The 19,987-nt window shown below is 35.9% G+C and overlaps 1 protein-coding gene across 1 annotated transcript in view; it reads left to right on the plus strand.

The window, feature by feature from the left end:
- The first annotated feature begins 9,011 nt into the window (after positions 1 to 9,011).
- The window catches only part of shc2 (SHC (Src homology 2 domain containing) transforming protein 2), a 62,404-nt gene continuing 51,428 nt past the window's right edge, over positions 9,012 to 19,987 (plus strand). Inside the window, exons 1-2 of the mRNA XM_061883178.1 lie at positions 9,012 to 9,707; positions 19,919 to 19,987. The exon at positions 19,919 to 19,987 is cut by the window's right edge and continues 2 nt beyond it. Coding sequence (XP_061739162.1) covers positions 9,027 to 9,707; positions 19,919 to 19,987 — 750 coding nt within the window. The 5' untranslated portion in view covers positions 9,012 to 9,026. The remainder of the gene's footprint in view (positions 9,708 to 19,918) is intronic.

The following is a 19,987-nucleotide window of genomic DNA, read 5'->3' on the forward strand; positions in this document are numbered from 1 at the left end:
CCACAGCCTTGTACCAAGTTTGATAAGTATTGTCTCACTTTATTTATTGATTTCTTTGTTTTCTCTGAGAGAGTGATTTTCTGTTGCTAAAGTTTTTCATGCTAGAATTTTTGTATCTAGTTCATAGTGCCGTGTTTTCCTTTTTCCTCCTTCTGGAGCGCCTATAGTTTACTGCCTTCTCGACTCCTTTGCATGATTGATTTTCCTTTTGTAGATTGTTGGTTTTCGCTATTAGATTCGTATAGAAATTTTGCTATTGCCTTTTTCTTCCTTATGGAGTGATTTTTCTGTTTTTGGCCTTATGCCCTTTGCTACATTCCTTTGTTCCTCAAATATATCTCAGATAGATTTTGTAGCCACTTTGTTTTGATCACTCTGTCCTAGAGATAGCATAGAAATTTAATTAAATAAAGTCTGAGTCAATTGTCACGCTTCTGCACCTGAGTCCTCATTTTCGCCCGGCCCTAACAGCAGCAATCACAAACATTTACACAATATTTTTACCAAATTTAAATACTACATAGATGTTTCCATCTCAAAATAAAAATAAACATGTCTTTTATACATTTTCTAGATAAGTTCATAGAAATTATTTTTGATAGAATATTATATATATAATATATATGTATGTATGTGTATATATATTCATATAATATATATGTATATATATATATGTATCCATTTTCTTCTGCTTATCCGAGGTCGGGTTGCGGGGGCAGCAGCCTAAGCAGGGAAGCCCAGACTTCCCTCTCCCCAGCCAGTTTATATATATATATATATATATCCATCCATTTTCTACCGTTAATTCCCTTTCGGGGTCGCGGGGGGCGCTGGCGCCTATCTCAGCTACAATCGGGCGGAAGGCGGGGTACACCCTGGACAAGTCGCCACCTCATCACAGGGCCAACACAGATAGACAGACAACATTCACACTCACATTCACACACTATATATATATATATATATATATATATATATATAAATAAATGATAAATGGGTTGTACTTGTATAGCGCTTTTCTACCTTCAAGGTACTCAAAGCGCTTTGACACTACTTCCACATTTACCCATTCTCACACACTGATGGGGGGAGCTGCCATGCAAGGCGCTAACCAGCACCCATCAGGAGCAAGGGTGAAGTGTCTTGCTCAGGACACAACGGACGTGACAAGGTTGGTACTAGGTGGGGATTGAACCAGGGACCCTCGGGTTGTGCACGGCCACTCTCCCACTGCGCCACACCGTCCCTTATATATGTGTATATATATATATATATATATATATATATATATGCATATATTCCCCCTGAGAGGCCAGTCTGCGATCTTGTTTTTAGATTTCTATTTCCTGTTTGAATATTCTATTCATGTGTTACAAGTAATCTTTCCATATGTTGCTAACAGTTATTTCATATGTTACGAGCAGTTATTCCATATGTTGCTAAGTCATTCCATATGTTGTTCACAGTTATTCTATATGTTACTAGCAGTTATTCCATATGTTGCTAAGTCATTCCATATGTTGCTAACAGTTATTTCATATGTTACTAGCAGTTATTCCATATGTTGCTAACAGTTATTCCATATGTTGCTAACAGTTATTCTATATGTTACTAGCAGTTATTACATATGTTGCTAACAGTTATTCCATGTGTTGATAACAGTTATTCCCTATTTACTAACAGTTATTACATGTGTTACTAGTAGTTATTCCACATGTCATGAGCAGTTATTCCATATTTTAATAGTAGTTATTCCATTTGTTGCTAGCAATTATTCCATATGTTGCTAACAGTTATTCCACATGTTGCTAACAGTTATTCCCTAATTGCTAACAGTTATTACATGTGTTACTAGTAGTCATTCCATGTGTTACTAGCAGTTATTCCATGTGTTACCAGCAGTTATTCTTGTGTTACGAGCAATTATTCCATGTTTTACTAGCAGTTATTATTGTGTCACTAGCAGTTATTCTTGTGTTACTAAAAGTTATTCCTAGTGTTGCTAGCAGTTTTTCTTATTTTACTGACAGTTATTCCATGTGTTATTAGCAGTTATTCTTGTGTTACTAGCAGTTATTCATTCTTGTGTTACTAGCAGTTATTCCATGTGTTACTAGCAGATATTCTTGTGTTACGATCAGTTATTCCATTTTTTACCAGCGGTTATTGTTGTTACGAGAAGTTATTCCATGTGTTACTAGCAGTTATTCATTTGTTACTAGCAGTTATTCTTGTGTTCCTAGCAGTTATTCTTGTGTTCCTAGCAGTTATTCCATATGTTACTAGCAGTTATTCCTTGTGTTAATAGCAGTTATTCCATGTGTTACTAGCAGTTATTCTTGTGTTACTATCATATACTCATTGTGTTACTAGCAGTTATTCAATATGTTTCTAGCAGTTATTCCTGTGTTGCTAGCAGTTATTCCATATGTTACTTGCAGTTATTCCATGTGTTACTAACAGTTATTCCATGTGTTACTACCAGTTATTCCATGTGTTGCTAGCAGTTATCCCATATGTTACTAATAGTTATTCCATGTGTTACTAGCAGTTATCCCATATGTTACTAATAGTTATTCCATGTGTTACCATCGTTATTCATCTGTTACTAGCAGTTATTCCTTGTGTTACTAGCAGTTATTCTATATGTTTCTAGCAGTTATTCCTTGTGTTACTAGCAGTTATTCCATGTGTTACTAACAGTTATTCTTGTGTCACTATCATATATTCCTTGTCTTACTAGCAGGTATTCCATATGTTTCTAGCAGTTATTCTTTTGTTGCTAGCAGTTATTCCATATGTTACTAGCAGTTATTCCATGTGTTACTAACAGTTATCCCATATATTATGGGTTGTACTTGTATAGCGCTTTTCTACTTTCAAGGTACTCAAAGCGCTTTTGACGCCGTTATTCCATGTGTTACTAGCAGTTATCCCATATGTTACTAATAGTTAGTCCATGTGTTACCATCAATTATTCATCCTTTACTATCAGTTATTCCATATGTTACTAGCAGTTATTCCTTGTGTTACTAGCAGTTATTGCATGTGTTACTAGCAGTTATTCCATGTGTTATTAGCAGTTATTATTGTGTTGCTAGCAGTTATTCCATGTGTTACTAGCAGATATTCTTGTGTTACGATCAGTTATTCCATGTGTTACTAGTAGTCATTCAATTTGTTACTAGCAGGTATTCCATGTGTTACAAGAAGTTATTCCATGTGTTACTAGCAGTTATTCGATATGTTACTAGAAGTTATTCCATGTGTTACTAGCAGTTATTCTTGTGTTACTAACAGTTATTCCATATGTTACTAGCCGTTATTCCTTGTGTTACTAGCAGTTATTCCATGTGTTACTAACAGTTATTCTTGTGCTCCTACCAGTTATTCCATGTGTTACTAGCAGTTATCCCATACATTACTAATAGTTATGCCATGTGTTACTAGCAGTTATTCCATATGTTACTAGAAGTTATTCCATATGTTACTAGCAGTTATACCTCGTGTTACTAGCAGTTATTCAATGTGTTACTAACAGTTATTCTTGTGTCACTAGCATATATTCCTTGTGTTACTAGCAGGTATTCCATATGTTTCTAGCAGTTATTCTTTTGTTGCTAGCAGTTATTCCATATGTTACTAGCAGTTGTTCCATGTGTTACTAACAGTTATTCTTGTGTTACTACCAGTTATTCCATGTGTTACTAGCAGTTATCCCATACATTACTAATAGTTATTCCATGTGTTACTAGCAGTTATCCCATACATTACTAATAGTTATTCCATGTGTTACTAGCAGTTATTCCATATGTTACTAGCAGTTATTCCTTGTGTTACTAGCAGTTATTCCATGTGTTATTAACAGTTATTATTGTGTTGCTAGCATTTATTCCATGTGTAGTCATTCAATGTGTTACTAGCAGGTATTCCATGTGTTACAAGAAGTTATTCCATATGTTACTAGAAGTTATTCCATGTGTTACTAGCAGTTAGTCCATGTGTTACAAACAGTTATTCCATGTGTTACTAACAGTTATTCCATGTGTTACAAGCAGTTATTCCATGTGTGAGTAGTGACTGTCAGGTGAGTACATGGACATTTAAGACCTCTTTCTTGACTGTCAGGTGAGTACATGAACACAAATGACCACTTTCCTGACTGTCAGGTGAGTACATGAACAGAAATGACCACTTTCCTGACTGTCAGGTGAGTACATGAACATGTATCACCTCTTTCTTGACTGTCAGGTGAGTACATGAACATGTATCACCTCTTTCTTGACTGTCAGGTGAGTACATGAACATGAATGACCATTTTCTTGACTGTCAGGTGAGTACATGAACATTTAAGACCTCTTTGTCTTGACTGTCAGGTGAGTACATGAACATTTAAGACCTCTTTCTTGACTGTCAGGTGAGTACATGAACATGTATCACCTCTTTCTTGACTGTCAGGTGAGTACATGAATATGATTGACCACTTTCTTGACTGTCAGGTGAGTACATGAACATGAATGACCACTTTCTTGACTGTTAGGTGAGTACATGAACATGTATCACCTCTTTCTTGACTGTCAGGTGAGTACATGAACATGAATGACCTCTTTTTTGACTGTCAGGTGAGTACATGAACATGAATGACCACTTTCTTGACTGTCAGGTGAGTACATGAATGACCACTTTCTTGACTGTCAGGTGAGTACATGAACATGAATGACCACTTTCTTGACTGTCAGGTGAGTACATGAATGACCACTTTCTTGACTGTTAGGTGAGTACATGAACATGTATCACCTCTTTTTTGACTGTCAGGTGAGTACATGAACATGAATGACCTCTTTTTTGACTGTCAGGTGAGTACATGAACATGAATGACCACTTTCTTGACTGTCAGGTGAGTACATGAACATTTAAGACCTCTTTCTTGACTGTCAGGTGAGTACATGAACATGTATCACCTCTTTCTTGACTGTCAGGTGAGTACATGAACACGAATGACCACTTTCTTGATTGTCAGGTGAGTACATGAACATAAATGACCACTTTCTTGACTGTCAGGTGAGTACATGAACATGTAGTTCCATTGTGCTGGTTAGCGTGTCAACAATGACTCCTAATGAGCACCTTAGTATTCCCAGCATGATGTCTGCAGGCAGGAGGTGACTTATTAACTCCTCACCTCCTCCTTTCATTATAATAACCCTACATGTTGTTTGTTGACTTGTGAATGGATGAGGCCCACAGCCAGCATCTATTGATCACATTCGGTGTATTAGTAACTTCTGAAGCAAACAAAAAGGTGATTGGGTGATTTAAAAAGGGGCGGGGCATCACTTGTTAGTTATTTGTTGCAACTAATGTGACTTTGTTGTCCTCCAAGCTCATCTTGGATTAAAGTTACCGGAACTTCCTTCCTTTTGCTGCCCTGAAAGGTAAGTTTTGAATTTAATTATTGTTCCAATGTACACTATTTGTTTTGCTGACTTGTTTTCATGGACTTTGACTATTGGCACAACTTATTGTAGGATAAATATTTACACTGTTGACTTCAATTTGGACGGAGGAGTCATCATCTACAACAACAATGCTCATTTCTTAAGTCTTCTTTAATTTCGCATTTATTTTTTTGCTTAGTCAACGATTTAAATGTGTGTATATATATATATATATATATATATATACAGTATATATATGTATAAATAAAGATATCGTTTTCCTTTTTAAAAAATATAAACACATATTTTTTTTGAGCTTCTGCAAAATACAAAAAAAAAAACAGTAATAATTTGGCTCAGTTAAATAATATATACATGGAAGTTCCATTTTTTAAAAAATGTTTTAGAACATGAAAAAAAGACATTTAATAGAAAGAAATGTATTCATAAAATAATACAAATGTTGAATTTTTTTTACTGAGAAATATTTCCCCCAAAAATCCATTCATTTATTTATGATATAATTAAAATATATATCCATCCATTAAATTATAAAAGTGTCAAAAATACACTTATTCTGAAATAGTCCAGGCAAAAAATCTATTTGTATTATACAATATATTCATGCAAGTCAGTAATTTATATAATATTAAAAAAAAAACCTCCCTAATTTATATATAACAAAATAGAAAAAAAAATTGGAATAACAATGATGACAAATATATTTTTAAAATCACCTTCCTTAATTCACGTGTTACAATATTTCAAAAAGACCTTCCTATTTTTATATAACAAAATTAAAACATTTTTTATATAGCAACATCAAAATATTACAAAAAAAACTGTTATACACAACAATGTTATTCATAAAAAAATAATAAGAAATTATTGTAAAAATATCTTCCGAAAAATTATACAATAAAATTGTATTCTTTACAACTGCAGCTATTTTGAATTTAATCTAATCAGATTGCGCAAGTGTACCTAATAGAGTGTCCCGTGACTGTCATGAAGTTTTTGTATGTATTCTTGCAAATATGCAAATTTACATGAATATGTTTATTTTCTGTAAATATGACAAATGTCCCTTGGTGTCACACAGTCTTCATGAATGCAGGTGTACCTAATGTTTTGGGCAGGGAGTGAACTGCTAGGTGTATGTGTTTGTGTGTGTGAGTGTGTGTGCACATGTGTGTGTGTGTGTGTTCTTGTATTTCTCGCTTTCTTGAGACACGAAGAAGGAAAGGTATCTTCCATATGAGGAGGTGTGAACATGGTCCCAATAACATTGCATCTAATAGACAATTGCTCATTTGTGGTGATATCTATCAAAATGAGAGTGGTCCCAAAAAAGAAGGATTTTTCACATGGACCGTGTGTCGCTTTTAAAAGTGCTCCCCCTTTGGTCAACATATGAAATAATAATTGTGTGTAAGAAATCAAAATGCGCCCCTTTGGCCAAAATTTATTTAAAAAAATAAAATAAATGTGTATATAGAGACATACTGTAATAACTTGAAGCAAATCGTGAAGATTAAAAAACAATTACAAAAAAAAATAACTAAAATCTCATATTCTTTCTGTTTCTGAACTATTGCAATATAATCTTGTAAAATTATGACTTTTTTAATGTAAAATTATTACTTTTTAATGTAAAATATTTTTTAATGCAAAATTGTGACATATGTCATATAATTCGGAATCATCACAATATTGCCATTTTACTTTGTTCTTTGTTAAAATTTTGGGGTAAAATTCCGATTATCATTATAATATTGCCCAAATTTTAAGTTTTCTTATAAAATTGTGATGTCGGGTAAAATTAACTCTTTTCATAAAATTGACAAAATGTTCATCTTTTCTTGTAAAATTGCCACAGTTATTGAGTAAAATTTCAACTTTTGTCATAACATTGCACAAATGTTCACATTTTTTTGTAAAATTTTGACATGCATTGAGTAAAATGACGACTTTTGTTATAAAAAAATGCCAATAATTGTGACTTTTTTCTTGTGATATCCCAACTCATTTTTCACGAAGAAGGAAAAGTATCTTCCATATGAGGAGGTGTGAACATGGTCCCAATAACATTGCATCTAATAGACAATGTCTCATTTGTGGTGATATCCATCAAAATGAGGGTGGTCCCAAAAAGGAGGGATTTTTCACATGGACCGTGTGTCGCTTTTAAAAGTGCTCCCCCTTTGGTCAACGTACGAAATAACAAGTGTATGTGAAAAATTGAAATGCGTCCCTTTTGGCCACAATTAATTTAAATACAACTAAACAAAAAAACATATATAGAGACATAATGTAATAACTTGAAGTAAATAATGAAGATTAAAAAACAAAAAATAAATTAACTCAAATCTCATATTCTTTCTGTGTCTGTACTATTGCAATATACTCTTGTACTTTTTAATGTAAAATAATTTTTAATGCAAAATGGTGACTTTTGTCATTTAAAATTCGGACTTTTATCACAGTTTTGCCATTTGTTGTTGTTGACTTTTGTCATCATTTTGCCAAGTAAAATTCCGATTATTATTATAATTTCAACATTCATCATGATATTGCACAAATGTTCACTTTTTCTTGCGAAAATTTTGACTTGCGTTGAGTAAAATGACGACCCTTTGTTATAAAAAATGCCCAAATTTGTGACCTTTTTCTTGTGAAATCCCAACTCATTTTTCACCACAAGCTTTATTATCAATCAATCAATCAATCAATGTTTATTTATATAGCCCTAAATCACAAGTGTCTCAAAGGGCTGCACAAGCCACAACGACATCCTCGGTTCAGAGCCCACATAAGGGCAAGGAAAAACTCACACCCCAGTGGGATGTCAATGTGGATGACTATGAGAAACCTTGGAGAGGACCACAGATGTGGGTGAATCCTCCCCCCCCCCCCCTTTATGGGAGACTGGATGCAATAGACATTGAGTGGGTTAAATTCCAAAAATGTTTTACAAACTAAAAAAAAAATGTTTGCGTTATCCATCCATCCATTTTCCTACCGCTTCTTCCTTTTGGGGTATGCATATATTATTAATGTTATAAATACACTTCTTTATATATCAAGAAAGGGTGGTCCCAAAGAGGGAGGCATTTTTCTCAGGTCTCCAGAAGGCAACAAGTACAAGAGAGTGTGTGTGTGTGTGTGTGTGCGCGTGTGTGTGTGTGTGTGTGTGTGTGTGTGTGTGTGTGGCACTGAGACAGATGTGATTTAGCTAATGCTGTCTGAGAGCAGGGCAGGGCTACAAGAGCCAATGACATCATGCGCAGAGAGAGAGAGAGAGAGAGAGAGAGAGAGAATAGAAACAAGTGCACCCCCCACCACCACACACACGCACACACACACACACACACACGCAGACAGAGGCAGTGCAGAGAGCGGCGTGACAACAAGAGAGCGAGGATGTGTGTGAGCAGGACGACGCGGACATAAGAAAAACTGCCCCCCCCCCCTCTCCCTCCTGCGTGCACCACCCCCCCACGCCCACCCCTGACCCTCCCTTCCTCCCCCCCGCCCCCCCGTCCCGTCCCGTCCTCCCCGCACAGTCTCCAGGTGGCTCCTCCGGGCATGCTCCTGAAGCCCAAGTATGACCGCTTTCGCAACGAGTCTGTGACCTCCTGCGACGACCTGATGCAGAGCTTAGCCATGAGCGGCAAAGTGGCGTCCACCTCGGTGGTCTCCTCCGCAGCCCGCGGCCTCCCCCTGCCGCCTTTGGACCCCGGCGCGGCGGCGGCGGACCCCGCCGACTCCCCCTGCCTGGACGGAGAGCAGGACGGCGCCACCACCTTCTGCATGCTCATCCCCAAGATGCCGCAGTGGAAGTTCTCCAACTCCTTGCTGAGTCGAAGCCCCTCCGGCTCCAGCAAGTCCCCGTCCCAAGCCTCGTCCTCCTCCTCCTCGTCCTCCTCGTCGCCGCACAGGCACAGTGTGGCGCCGTCCGCGGCCGGCGGCCCGGTGGCCAGCCTGGCGGCGGTGCTGACCTCCTGTGACCCCGTGTGCATCACCCCGTGTTCTCTGCAGGCCGTCCGGGGCCAGCGAGCCGTTGCCGCCGGGGGCCAAGGATCGGGGGAAGTCACGGCGAGCCCCGCCGCCTCCAGATCGGGGATGAGTCGCAGGACCCGAGTGGAGGGGATGTGGCCCGGCGGCGAGGACTTCAGCCAGAAGGGAAGCTTCATCCACAAACCTTCTCACGGGTGGCTGCACCCGGACAAGAAGATCGCAGGACCGGGAGCCTCCTACGTGGTCAGGGTGAGTCCCGCTTTCCCGACCTCTCAACCCAAGTGGAACCTTTTGGTTGTAAATGTTTCTTTAAATCACTAATCCACGCAGCCTTTTATTTACAAGTAGTGTTATCACTGGAGGACAAGTACGAGCTAAAAATGTTACATAAGAGGATGCCAGAAACCATGCTAAGCTAAAGCTATCGGATGTAAACACGAGAGGGCGGACCGATTCAAATATCGACAGTAACGATACCAAGTGTCGCATCCATGGCCGCACCTGGCTAAATCTATAAATCATTTTAATGCATGTTGACAACACAATTTAGCTGTGTCCCCCAGATATGACTTGCTAACAGTGAAGTGAAGTGAATTATATTTATATAGCGCTTTTCTCTAGTGACTCAAAGCGCTTTACATATCTAAGTTCCATTTAAACCAGTGTGGGAGCAGGTGGGTAAAGTGTCTTGCCCAAGGACACAACGGTAGTAAACTAGGATGGCACAAGCGGGAATCGAACCTGCAACCCTCAAGTTGCTGGCACGGCCAGTCTACCAACCGAGCTATGCCGCCCCTAATGCAGGGGTCACCAACGCGGTGCCCGCGGGCACCAGGTCGCCCGTAAGGACCAGATGAGTCGCCCGCTGGCCTGTTCTAAAAATAGCTCAAATAGCAGCACTTACCAGTGAGCTGCCTCTATTTTTTTAAATTGTATTTATTTACTAGCAAGCTGGTCTCGCTTTCCTCGACATTTTTGATTCTAAGAGAGACAAAACTCAAATAGAATTTGAAAATCCAAGAAAAAATTTCAAAGACTTGGTCTGCACTTGTTTAAATAAATTCATTATTTTTTTTACTTTGCTTCTTATAACTTTCAGAAAGACAATTTTAGAGAAAAAATACAACCTTAAAAATGACTTCAGGATTTTTCCTTCCTCTTCTTTCCTGACAATTTAAATCAATGTTCAAGTAATTTTTTTTATTGTAAAGAATAATAAATACATTTTGATATAATTCTTAATTTTAGCTTCTGTTTTTTCGACGAAAAATATTTGTGAAATATTTCTTCAAACTTATTATGATTAAAATTCTAAAAAATTATTCTGGCAAATCTAGAAAATCTGTAGAATCAAATTTAAATCTTATTTCAAAGTCTTTTGAATTTCTGTTAAAATTTTTGTTCGGGAAAATCTAGAAGAAATAATGATTTGTCTTTGTTAGAAATATAGCTTGGTCCTTTTTGTTATATATTCTAACAAAATGCAGATTGGATTTTAACCTATTTAAAACATGTCATCAAAATTCTAAAATCAATTTTAATCAGGAAAAATTACTAATGATGTTCCATAAATTCTTTTTTTATTTTTTTTTTCAAAAAGATTCAAATTGGCTAGTTTTCTATTCATTTTTTTCAGTTGATTTTTGAATTTTAAAGAGTCGAAATTGAAGATAAACTATGTTTCAAAATTTTATTTTCATTTTTTCGTGTTTTCTCCTCTTTTAAACCGTTCAATTAAGTGTTTTTTTCATCATTTATTCTCTACAAAAAACCTTTCGTGAAAGTAAATAAAATGAATGACGGAATGACAGACAGAAATACCCATTTTTTTTATATATATATAGATTTGTTTATTAAAGGTAAATTGAGCAAATTGGCTATTTCTGGCAATTTATTGAAGTGTGTATCAAACTGGTAGCCCTTCGCATGAATCAGTACCCAAGAAGTAGCTCTTGGTTTCAAAAAAAGGTTGGTGACCCCTGAGCTAATGTCTCTCCACAGAAAGAAGCTGCTTCTATGTCACCAGTCCAAGCATCTGTGGTCGCGGAAAAAACTCACAATTTTAACAACATGAGAGGACGGACCGATTCAAATATCGATGGTAACGATACCAAGTCTTGCATCCAGGACCGCACCTGGCTAAACACCTAAATGATTAGAATGCATTATGCTGACACAATTTATTTAGCAGCTAACGTGCCTCCACATTCATAAGTCACTATTCCATACCTCCATGCTGCAAATAACTCACAAGTATTATTATCACTGGAGGACCAAGACTAGCTAAACATGCTAGAGTGTACACACACCCCAAGAGGGAACAAGAAGCCATGCTAAGCTAGAGTTCTTGGATGTAAACACGAGAGGACGGACGGATTCAAATATCGACAGTAACGATATCAAGTTTTGCATCCAGGGCCGCACCTGTCTTAATCCATAAATAATCTTAATACATGTTGATGACACAATTTAGTTGTGTCCCCCAAATTTGACTTGCTAGCAACTAACGTCCCTCCACAGCGCGAAATCGCCTATAAATCACTAATCCGCGCCTCCATGGCGGCAAATAATGCACAGTATCATTATCACTGGAGGACCAAGACTAGCTAAACATACTACAGTGTATACACCCCAAGAGGAAACAAGAAGCCATGCTAACCGCTAAGCTAGAGCTCTTGGATGTAAACACAAGAGGGCGGACCGATTCAAATATCGATAGTAACGATACCAGGTTTTGCATCAAGCGCCGCACCTGGCTAAATCCATAAATAATCATAATAAATGTTGATGACACAATTTAGTTGTGTCCCCCAAATTTTACTTGCTAGCGGCTAATGTCCCTCCACAGTGCGAAGCCGCTTCTAAGTCAATAATCCGTGCCTCCATGGCGGCAAATAACTCACAAGTAGCATTATCACTGGAGGACCAAGACTAGCTAAACATGCTAGAGTGTACACGCCCCAAGAGGAAACAAGAAGCCATGCTAAGCTAGAAATCTTGGATGTAAACACGAGAGGGCGGACCGATTCAAATATCGACAGTAACGATACCAAGTTTTGCATCCAGCGCCGCACCCGGCTAAATCCATAAATAATCATAATGAAGGTTGATGACACAATTTAGCTGTGTCCCCCAAATTTGACTTGCTAGCGGCTAACGTCCCTCCACAGTGCGAAGCCACTTCTAAGTCACTAATCCGCGCCTCCATGGCGGCAAATAACGCACAAGTATCGTTATCACTGGTGGACCAAGACTAGCTAAACGTGCTAGAGTGTACACACACCTCAAGAGGAAACAAGAAGCCATGCTAACCGCTAAGCTAAAAATCTTGGACGTAAACACGGGTGGATTCAAATATCAACAGTAACGATACCAAGTATAATATCCAGGGATTGTGCCTGACTAAATCCATAAATAATTTTAAAACATGTTAACACTTGCTAGTTGTGTCTACCGAATTGGCTTTGCTAGCGGCTAACGTCCCTCCACAGTTCCAAGTTACTAATCCATGCATTCAGTTCATTTGACATGATTGTTTACGTTTGTCACATGAAGAAAGAGGTGCATGTATCGCTTCATTGATATCATCTTTATTAGAGATTTGGTCTCCTGGCGAGGCAGACTTTGTCACCAAGCTCCGCCCACATCTCACTTCCTGTATCGTCCTCAGAAACACATAGAATAAGGGAGTCTTTATTTTTATTTTCCTCTGTACATATTTATTTTCCTGATATATGACATTTAGTGTAATTGTTTATTTATTTTAGAAAAAGAAATGTTTTTGTGAAAAATGCAAAAATAAGACTATACATTTAAAGAAGGACAACATATTGTCTGATATTGTGAAAACATGGCAAGAAAGTAGAAATAAAACAGGGAAATGTTGTTTTATTAAGAATTGAAAATAAAACAAGGATATGTATTGTGTACGATTATGAAAACGATGTCAATATTGTACAAACAAAAAGGGAAATATTTTGTTTTTATTAATTAAGACGAACTTAAATAACTAAACATAAAATAAATAAACAAAAATATGTAAATAAAAAGGTATATATTAAAGGTAAACAAATTGTATTTTATATATATATATATATATATATATATATATATTTGACAGCAATAAAGCAACATAAAAAATAAAATGTTTTTCTTTTAATTAACAAATAATTACATGTTACAGAGTATAATATTGTATAATAATGTGAAACCATGGCTCTGAAGTAAAATGGAGAGGTAAATCTGTATTTATATAATATTTTATAAATATATGTTATGTATGTATGTATATACAGTATGTAAATATGTGTATGTAAATATATATATGAATGGTGTAAATATATATATATATATATATATATATATGTATGTAGTATATGTGGGGGTGTGTCTGTGTAATATTCTATTTTTATTATATAGAGAATATTTAAGATATAAGATCAAATAAAATATTTGTTTTAAATCAAAAACATAATTACATTTTAAAAAAGGAAAATGTTACAGGAAAAAATGTGTAAACAATTTATATATATCTATCTTATACATGTATGTATGTATGTATGTATGTATGTATGTATGTATGTATGTATATATATATATATATATATATATATATATATATATATATATATATATATATATATATATGTGTATGTGTGTGTGTGTGTGTGTGTGTATATATATATTTATATATACATACATGTATAAGATAGATATATACATATTGTTTTTTGGATTATTATTTTTGTTATTTATTCATATATATACAATCAAAAATAATAAAAAATATATATATATTAGTATTATTATTTTTCTTTGATATATATATATATATACACATACATACATACATATATATGGATATAGATGGATAAATATGTTTTTTCTAATTTAAAAAAAAATATTTTCCTTTTTATTTTACTTTACTGCCATGGTTTCACAATATTATACAACATTTTTTCCTGTAACATTTTCCTTTTTTAAAATGTAATTGTTTTTGATTTAAAACAAATATTTTATTTGATCATACATCTTATATATTCTATAAATAATAGTCCAAAAAACAATATATCTATCTATCTTATATATGTATATATATACATAACATATATAAATAACAAAAACAATAGTCCAAAAAACTATATATCTATCTTATACATGCATGTATGTATGTCTATATATGTACTGTATATACATAAAACAATAAAAATAATAATACAATGTATAAATGTATTTTTTATGTATATATAAACAATTATACAATATATATACTGTGTATGTATATATATATATATATATATATATATATATGTATTTTTTTTTACATTTTTATTTTTTTTCTTCTAGCAATTAAAGGAAGGGAAATGTTAAGGCACAACATATTGTATAATTTTGTAACACCATTGCAATTAAGTAAAAAAACAGTTCCAGTAACATTCACAATAAATGACAGCTGCCACCTTTTTCAGCATAGGACTAAAAAAACAACAACAACAACAAAAAACGACCTTGCAAACGCAACACAACCTTGGGGGAGGTAATAACATTATGAGCTAATAGTATAGCTACGCTGAATGCATCGTGTACATGTGCCACACTGAGCCTGACGTTGCTCCCGCGACCCCACCCGTCGCACGCTCACCTCTGTGTCTCCCCCCCCCCCCCCCCCTCCCTACGGGACCCCTCCCCCCACTTAACGACATGACTCCTGATTATCTCAGTCTGGCATGCTCTCTAATGGCATTATGCAGCCACCATTCATTCCTATATTCAATTACATTTAATCACTGTCATGTGATGTCCAGGACGGAGGTAGCACCGCCGGGGTGGGGGTGGTAAGCAGGGGGCAGGGGGGGGGGGGGGTTGCGCCATCATGCCACTCCTGATTGTTGAGGCGTGGAAAGGACGTACGCACCACGAGCTGCATGTGTTAGCGCCAAAGTGACGTTTCGTTTCTGCTAAGCTCGGCCATTTCTGGCTGAATAGGGACACGCCCGTGCACGCTCTGCTCCTCTCTGGTTGGCTGCAGCGTGTCACCTTCCTTCATGTCACCTCCCCATGTATCAGACACACAGAGGTAGCTGATGGCGCTGCACTCCAGTCCTGTAGGGGGCGCTAATGAACGTCGAAAAGGTGACGTTCATTTCTGCAAACCAAAATGTAGGAATGGCCAGTCGGTGCTTTTTCTGGTCCCACCGGTCCTCGTAAAATCTAACGGTGCCATGTTGCGATACACCTGGGTTACGCCTGACGTCACTTCGCCACTTGGCGGTCACTCCAGCAACACTGAGAGCGGACTCGGCCAAATTACCTCAGAGGCAAAGTTGCGATTTTTAAATGCCCAAAAAAATAATTTGACTCAATGACGCTCGATGTAAGTAAAGTCAAGCTCTGCTTTTCCAGAAATGCGCTAGCTTGATGCTAATATACATAGGCTTTGCTATTGACATGCTACGGATTAGCATTAGCTATTTTGCATGGCTATTTTAACACCTCCAATTGTGTTTGATGAAAACTATGTATGTATATATACATACCGTCTATATATATATATATATATATATATATATATATACATTCATACAGCTACAGCTGTATGAATAACATACAACAAATCATTTCAAACCACAACAAAGCAATTGCAAAAGGACTGCCTACCCCCAGACTAAACGACTCTGAAACCAATAAGGAATGTAACTGTCGCAAGAAACCTGATTGCCCTCTCAACGGAGGGTGCTTACAAACATCAGTCGTTAACCAAGCAAAGGTAACACGCAAGGACATTAACACATCCGACACGTACGTAGGATTAACCGAAGGAGCATTTAAAACCAGATGGAATAATCACAAGGCCTCCTTTAGAAACCAGACTTTGCGGAATTCTACAGAACTCAGCAAGCATATTTGGAACCTCAAAGACAATAATGTTGAATATTCAATAACATGGCAAATTCTTGCATCCAGCACACCTTAGAACAGTGGTAACAAAAGATGCAACCTATGCTTAAAAGAGAAACTGTTTATTATATATCATCCAGACCTGTCATCCCTCAACAAGCGCAGTGAAATCAGTTCAACATGCCGCCACAGACGGAAACACCTACTAGGTAACACATGAGCTAATCACCACACCCTACGCCTGCCTGTACCCACCCACTCTGTGCCAAATATAAACCATTGTATGTGAATGCTTCCATTAAAATCTCGTGATGATTGAGGGAACCCCTCATGAAGTAGTCTTGTGATTTTTCCCACACCTACACACATATATATATATATATATATATATATATATATATATATATATATATATATATATATATATATATATATATATATATATATATATATATATATATACACACACACAAACCCCGTTTCCATATGAGTTGGGAAATTGTGTTATATAAACGGAATACAATGATTTGCAAATCCTTTTCAAGCCATATTCAGTTGAATGCACTACAAAGACAACATATTTGATGTTCAAACTCATAAACTTTATTTTTTTTTTGCAAATAATAATTAACTTATAATTTCATGGCTGCAACACGTGACAAAGTAGTTGGGAAAGGGCATGTTCACCACTGTGTTACATCACCTTTACTTTTAACAACACTCAATAAACGTTTGGGAACTGAGGAAACTAATTGTTGAAGCTTTGAAAGTGGAATTCTTTACCATTCTTGCTTGATGTACAGCTTAAGTTGTTCAACAGTCTTGTTGTTGTATATTGCGCTTCATAATGCGCCACACATTTTCAATGGGAGACAGGTCTGGACTGCAGGTGGGCCAGGAAAGTACCCGCACTATTTTACTATGAAGCCACACTGTTGTAACACGTGGTTTGGCATTGTCTTGCTGAAATAAGCAGGGGCGTCCGTGATAACGTTGCTTGGATGACAACATATGTTGCTCCAAAACCTGTATGGACCTTTCAGCATTAATGGTGCATTCACAGATGTGTAAGTTACCCATGCCTTGGGCACTAATACACCCCCATACCATCACAGATGCTGGCTTTTGAACTTTGCGCCTATAACAATCCGGATGGTTATTTTCCTCTTTGTTCCGGCGAACACCATGTCCACAGTTTCCAAATATGATTTGAAATGTGGACTCGTCAGACCACAGAACACTTTTCCACTTTGCATCAGTCCATCTAAGGGGAGCTCAGGCCCAGCCAAGCCGGCGCTGTTCCTGGGTGTTGTTGACAAATGGCTTTGGGGAAAATAAAACGTACGAAGGAATGAAAGACAGAAATACCCTTTTTTTTATAAATAAATATTTATTTATTAAAGTTAAATTGAGCAAATTGGCTATTTCTGGCAATTTATTTAAGTGTGTATCAAACTGGTAACCCTTCGCATTAATCAGTACCCAAGAAGTAGCTCTTGGTTTCAAAAAGTTTGGTGACCCCTGCAGTGTTGCCATCTATCGTCTTAGACTTAACACACACCGAAGTGACGGAAATTGGTACCGTTGAGTACCGGTATTAATTCCCAAGTACCAGGAATTGGTACTGTATCGGTTCAAATGTAAACGGTACCCATCTCTATCAAAATTGTTTTTTTTTGTAGTCCACCTAATTCGTTAACAAGGCTGATTTAAAAAAAATAAGGACTAACCAAAAAGTAACTTATAAATAACCGACTAAAAATAAGTTTACTGTATGTTGTGCTCAAATAAACTTAAGAAAACTGTCAATAAATACAACTTCATCACTTTATTCTTCAGAAATGTCTCTGACTTTAGCTCCGTGCTTCTTCTGCTTCAGATTGTCATTACTGCCGCAAGTGGTGGGAAAATGTACTGCACCTGAGTACTGCTCTAATCACCCCAACCCAGCCTCATTCATTGTTTGGAAAAGTTACAATTCTTGAACAGTTGTATTTAAATTTGACGACTTCCTACTGCACCTCCGCTATTCACATCATTTGTGCGGGTTTTTTTTTTCCCTAAAAAAAAAAAAAAACAGCAGTTATATTTAATTTAAATAAAAAAAAATCCAAAAGAAGGCAAGCGTGAGGCAAGAGGCGGATGGCGGCGTTGTTCAAATTGTGAGGAATTCTTCCTGGAAAGCCAGAGTCCTTGCAGCCAAAGAGATGTGCGCGCAGATAGGAGATAGGAAGCCTTTAAAAAGGGGAGGCGTGGTGTCAGCGGATGTGAGCGCGTGCAACAATGGAGCCTTTCAGTCAAGAAAAGGGGGAAAAAAGTTCAATTTCCCTGATGGGAGACTTCCCCCCATAATGTTCAAAATAAACACCATAACCAGTACTTTATAACATGAAGAACTGTGTTTCTTTGAATGAAGTCATTGTAAATGACTTAATTCATTTAAAATATTAAAAAAAACATCATAAAATTATAGAGGAAAAATGTAATATAATTTAAAATATTTTAAGAAATTATAAAATAATAGAGGAAAAAATAATATAATTAAAAAAATTAATTATAGAGGAAAACATAATACATTTGAAAACATATCTAAAAAAATATAAAATGATAGAGAAAAAACATATTTAAGAAATAATAAAATCATAGACACAAAATAATTTAAAAATATTTTTTAACGATAAAATAGTAGAGGAAAAACATGATACAATAAAAAATAAAATGATGGAGGATTATATAATTAAAAAAAATAAAAAAAATGATAAAGGAAAAACATAAGATATTTTAGAAAATATTTGAGAAATAATAAAATGATAGAGGAAAAACATATCATTTTAAAATGTTTTAAGAAAAGATAAAATAATAGAAGAAAAACATAATTTAATAAAAAAATATAAAACTAATTTTTCTATAAAATAATAGACAAAAGTCATAATGTAATTTTAAAAACATAAAAAACATAATATACTTAAAAATATATTTAAAAAAAATTATAAATGATAACATAATGTGATTTTATTTAATTTTTTTTCAAACGATCGAATGGTAGAAGAAAACATAATATAATTTAAAATATATTAAACTGAGGAAAAATATAATATAATTGAAACATATATAGATTTTTTAAAGGATAAAATAATAGAGGAAAACATAATATAATAAAAAAATAAAATACAGCGGATAACATAATATAATTTTCTTAAAGTATTTTAAAGATATGTATGTATAGCAAAATACTGGACACTAGCAAATATTAATCTGTTTTAATCATAGATTATTGTCAATTATAAAAAGAAAAAACAAATAATAAATAAATAAATAGGAAGTAATTAGAATGAAACATACATACATAATCATAACTTGATTGGATCTGTTAGTATAAATGTGGATTTTACAGCTGCGGTGACGCGGAGATGACGTGAGGTAGCAAAGAGGCTCCACAAGAGCTGCACAGGCAGTCCTGCACTCCATCATGCAAAGTTGCTTCTTTCACACTCTGTGTGAGAGCTGCAAAGTACAGTTTTTTTGTTGTACATGAAATGACGGTTGTGTGTTTGTGTGTACAGTACATGGGCTGCATGGAAGTGCTGAAGTCCATGCGCTCCCTGGACTTCAACACGCGCACTCAGGTGACA

This window comes from Nerophis ophidion, linkage group LG22 (assembly GCF_033978795.1).
Source record: "Nerophis ophidion isolate RoL-2023_Sa linkage group LG22, RoL_Noph_v1.0, whole genome shotgun sequence".
Taxonomy (NCBI): domain Eukaryota; kingdom Metazoa; phylum Chordata; class Actinopteri; order Syngnathiformes; family Syngnathidae; genus Nerophis; species Nerophis ophidion.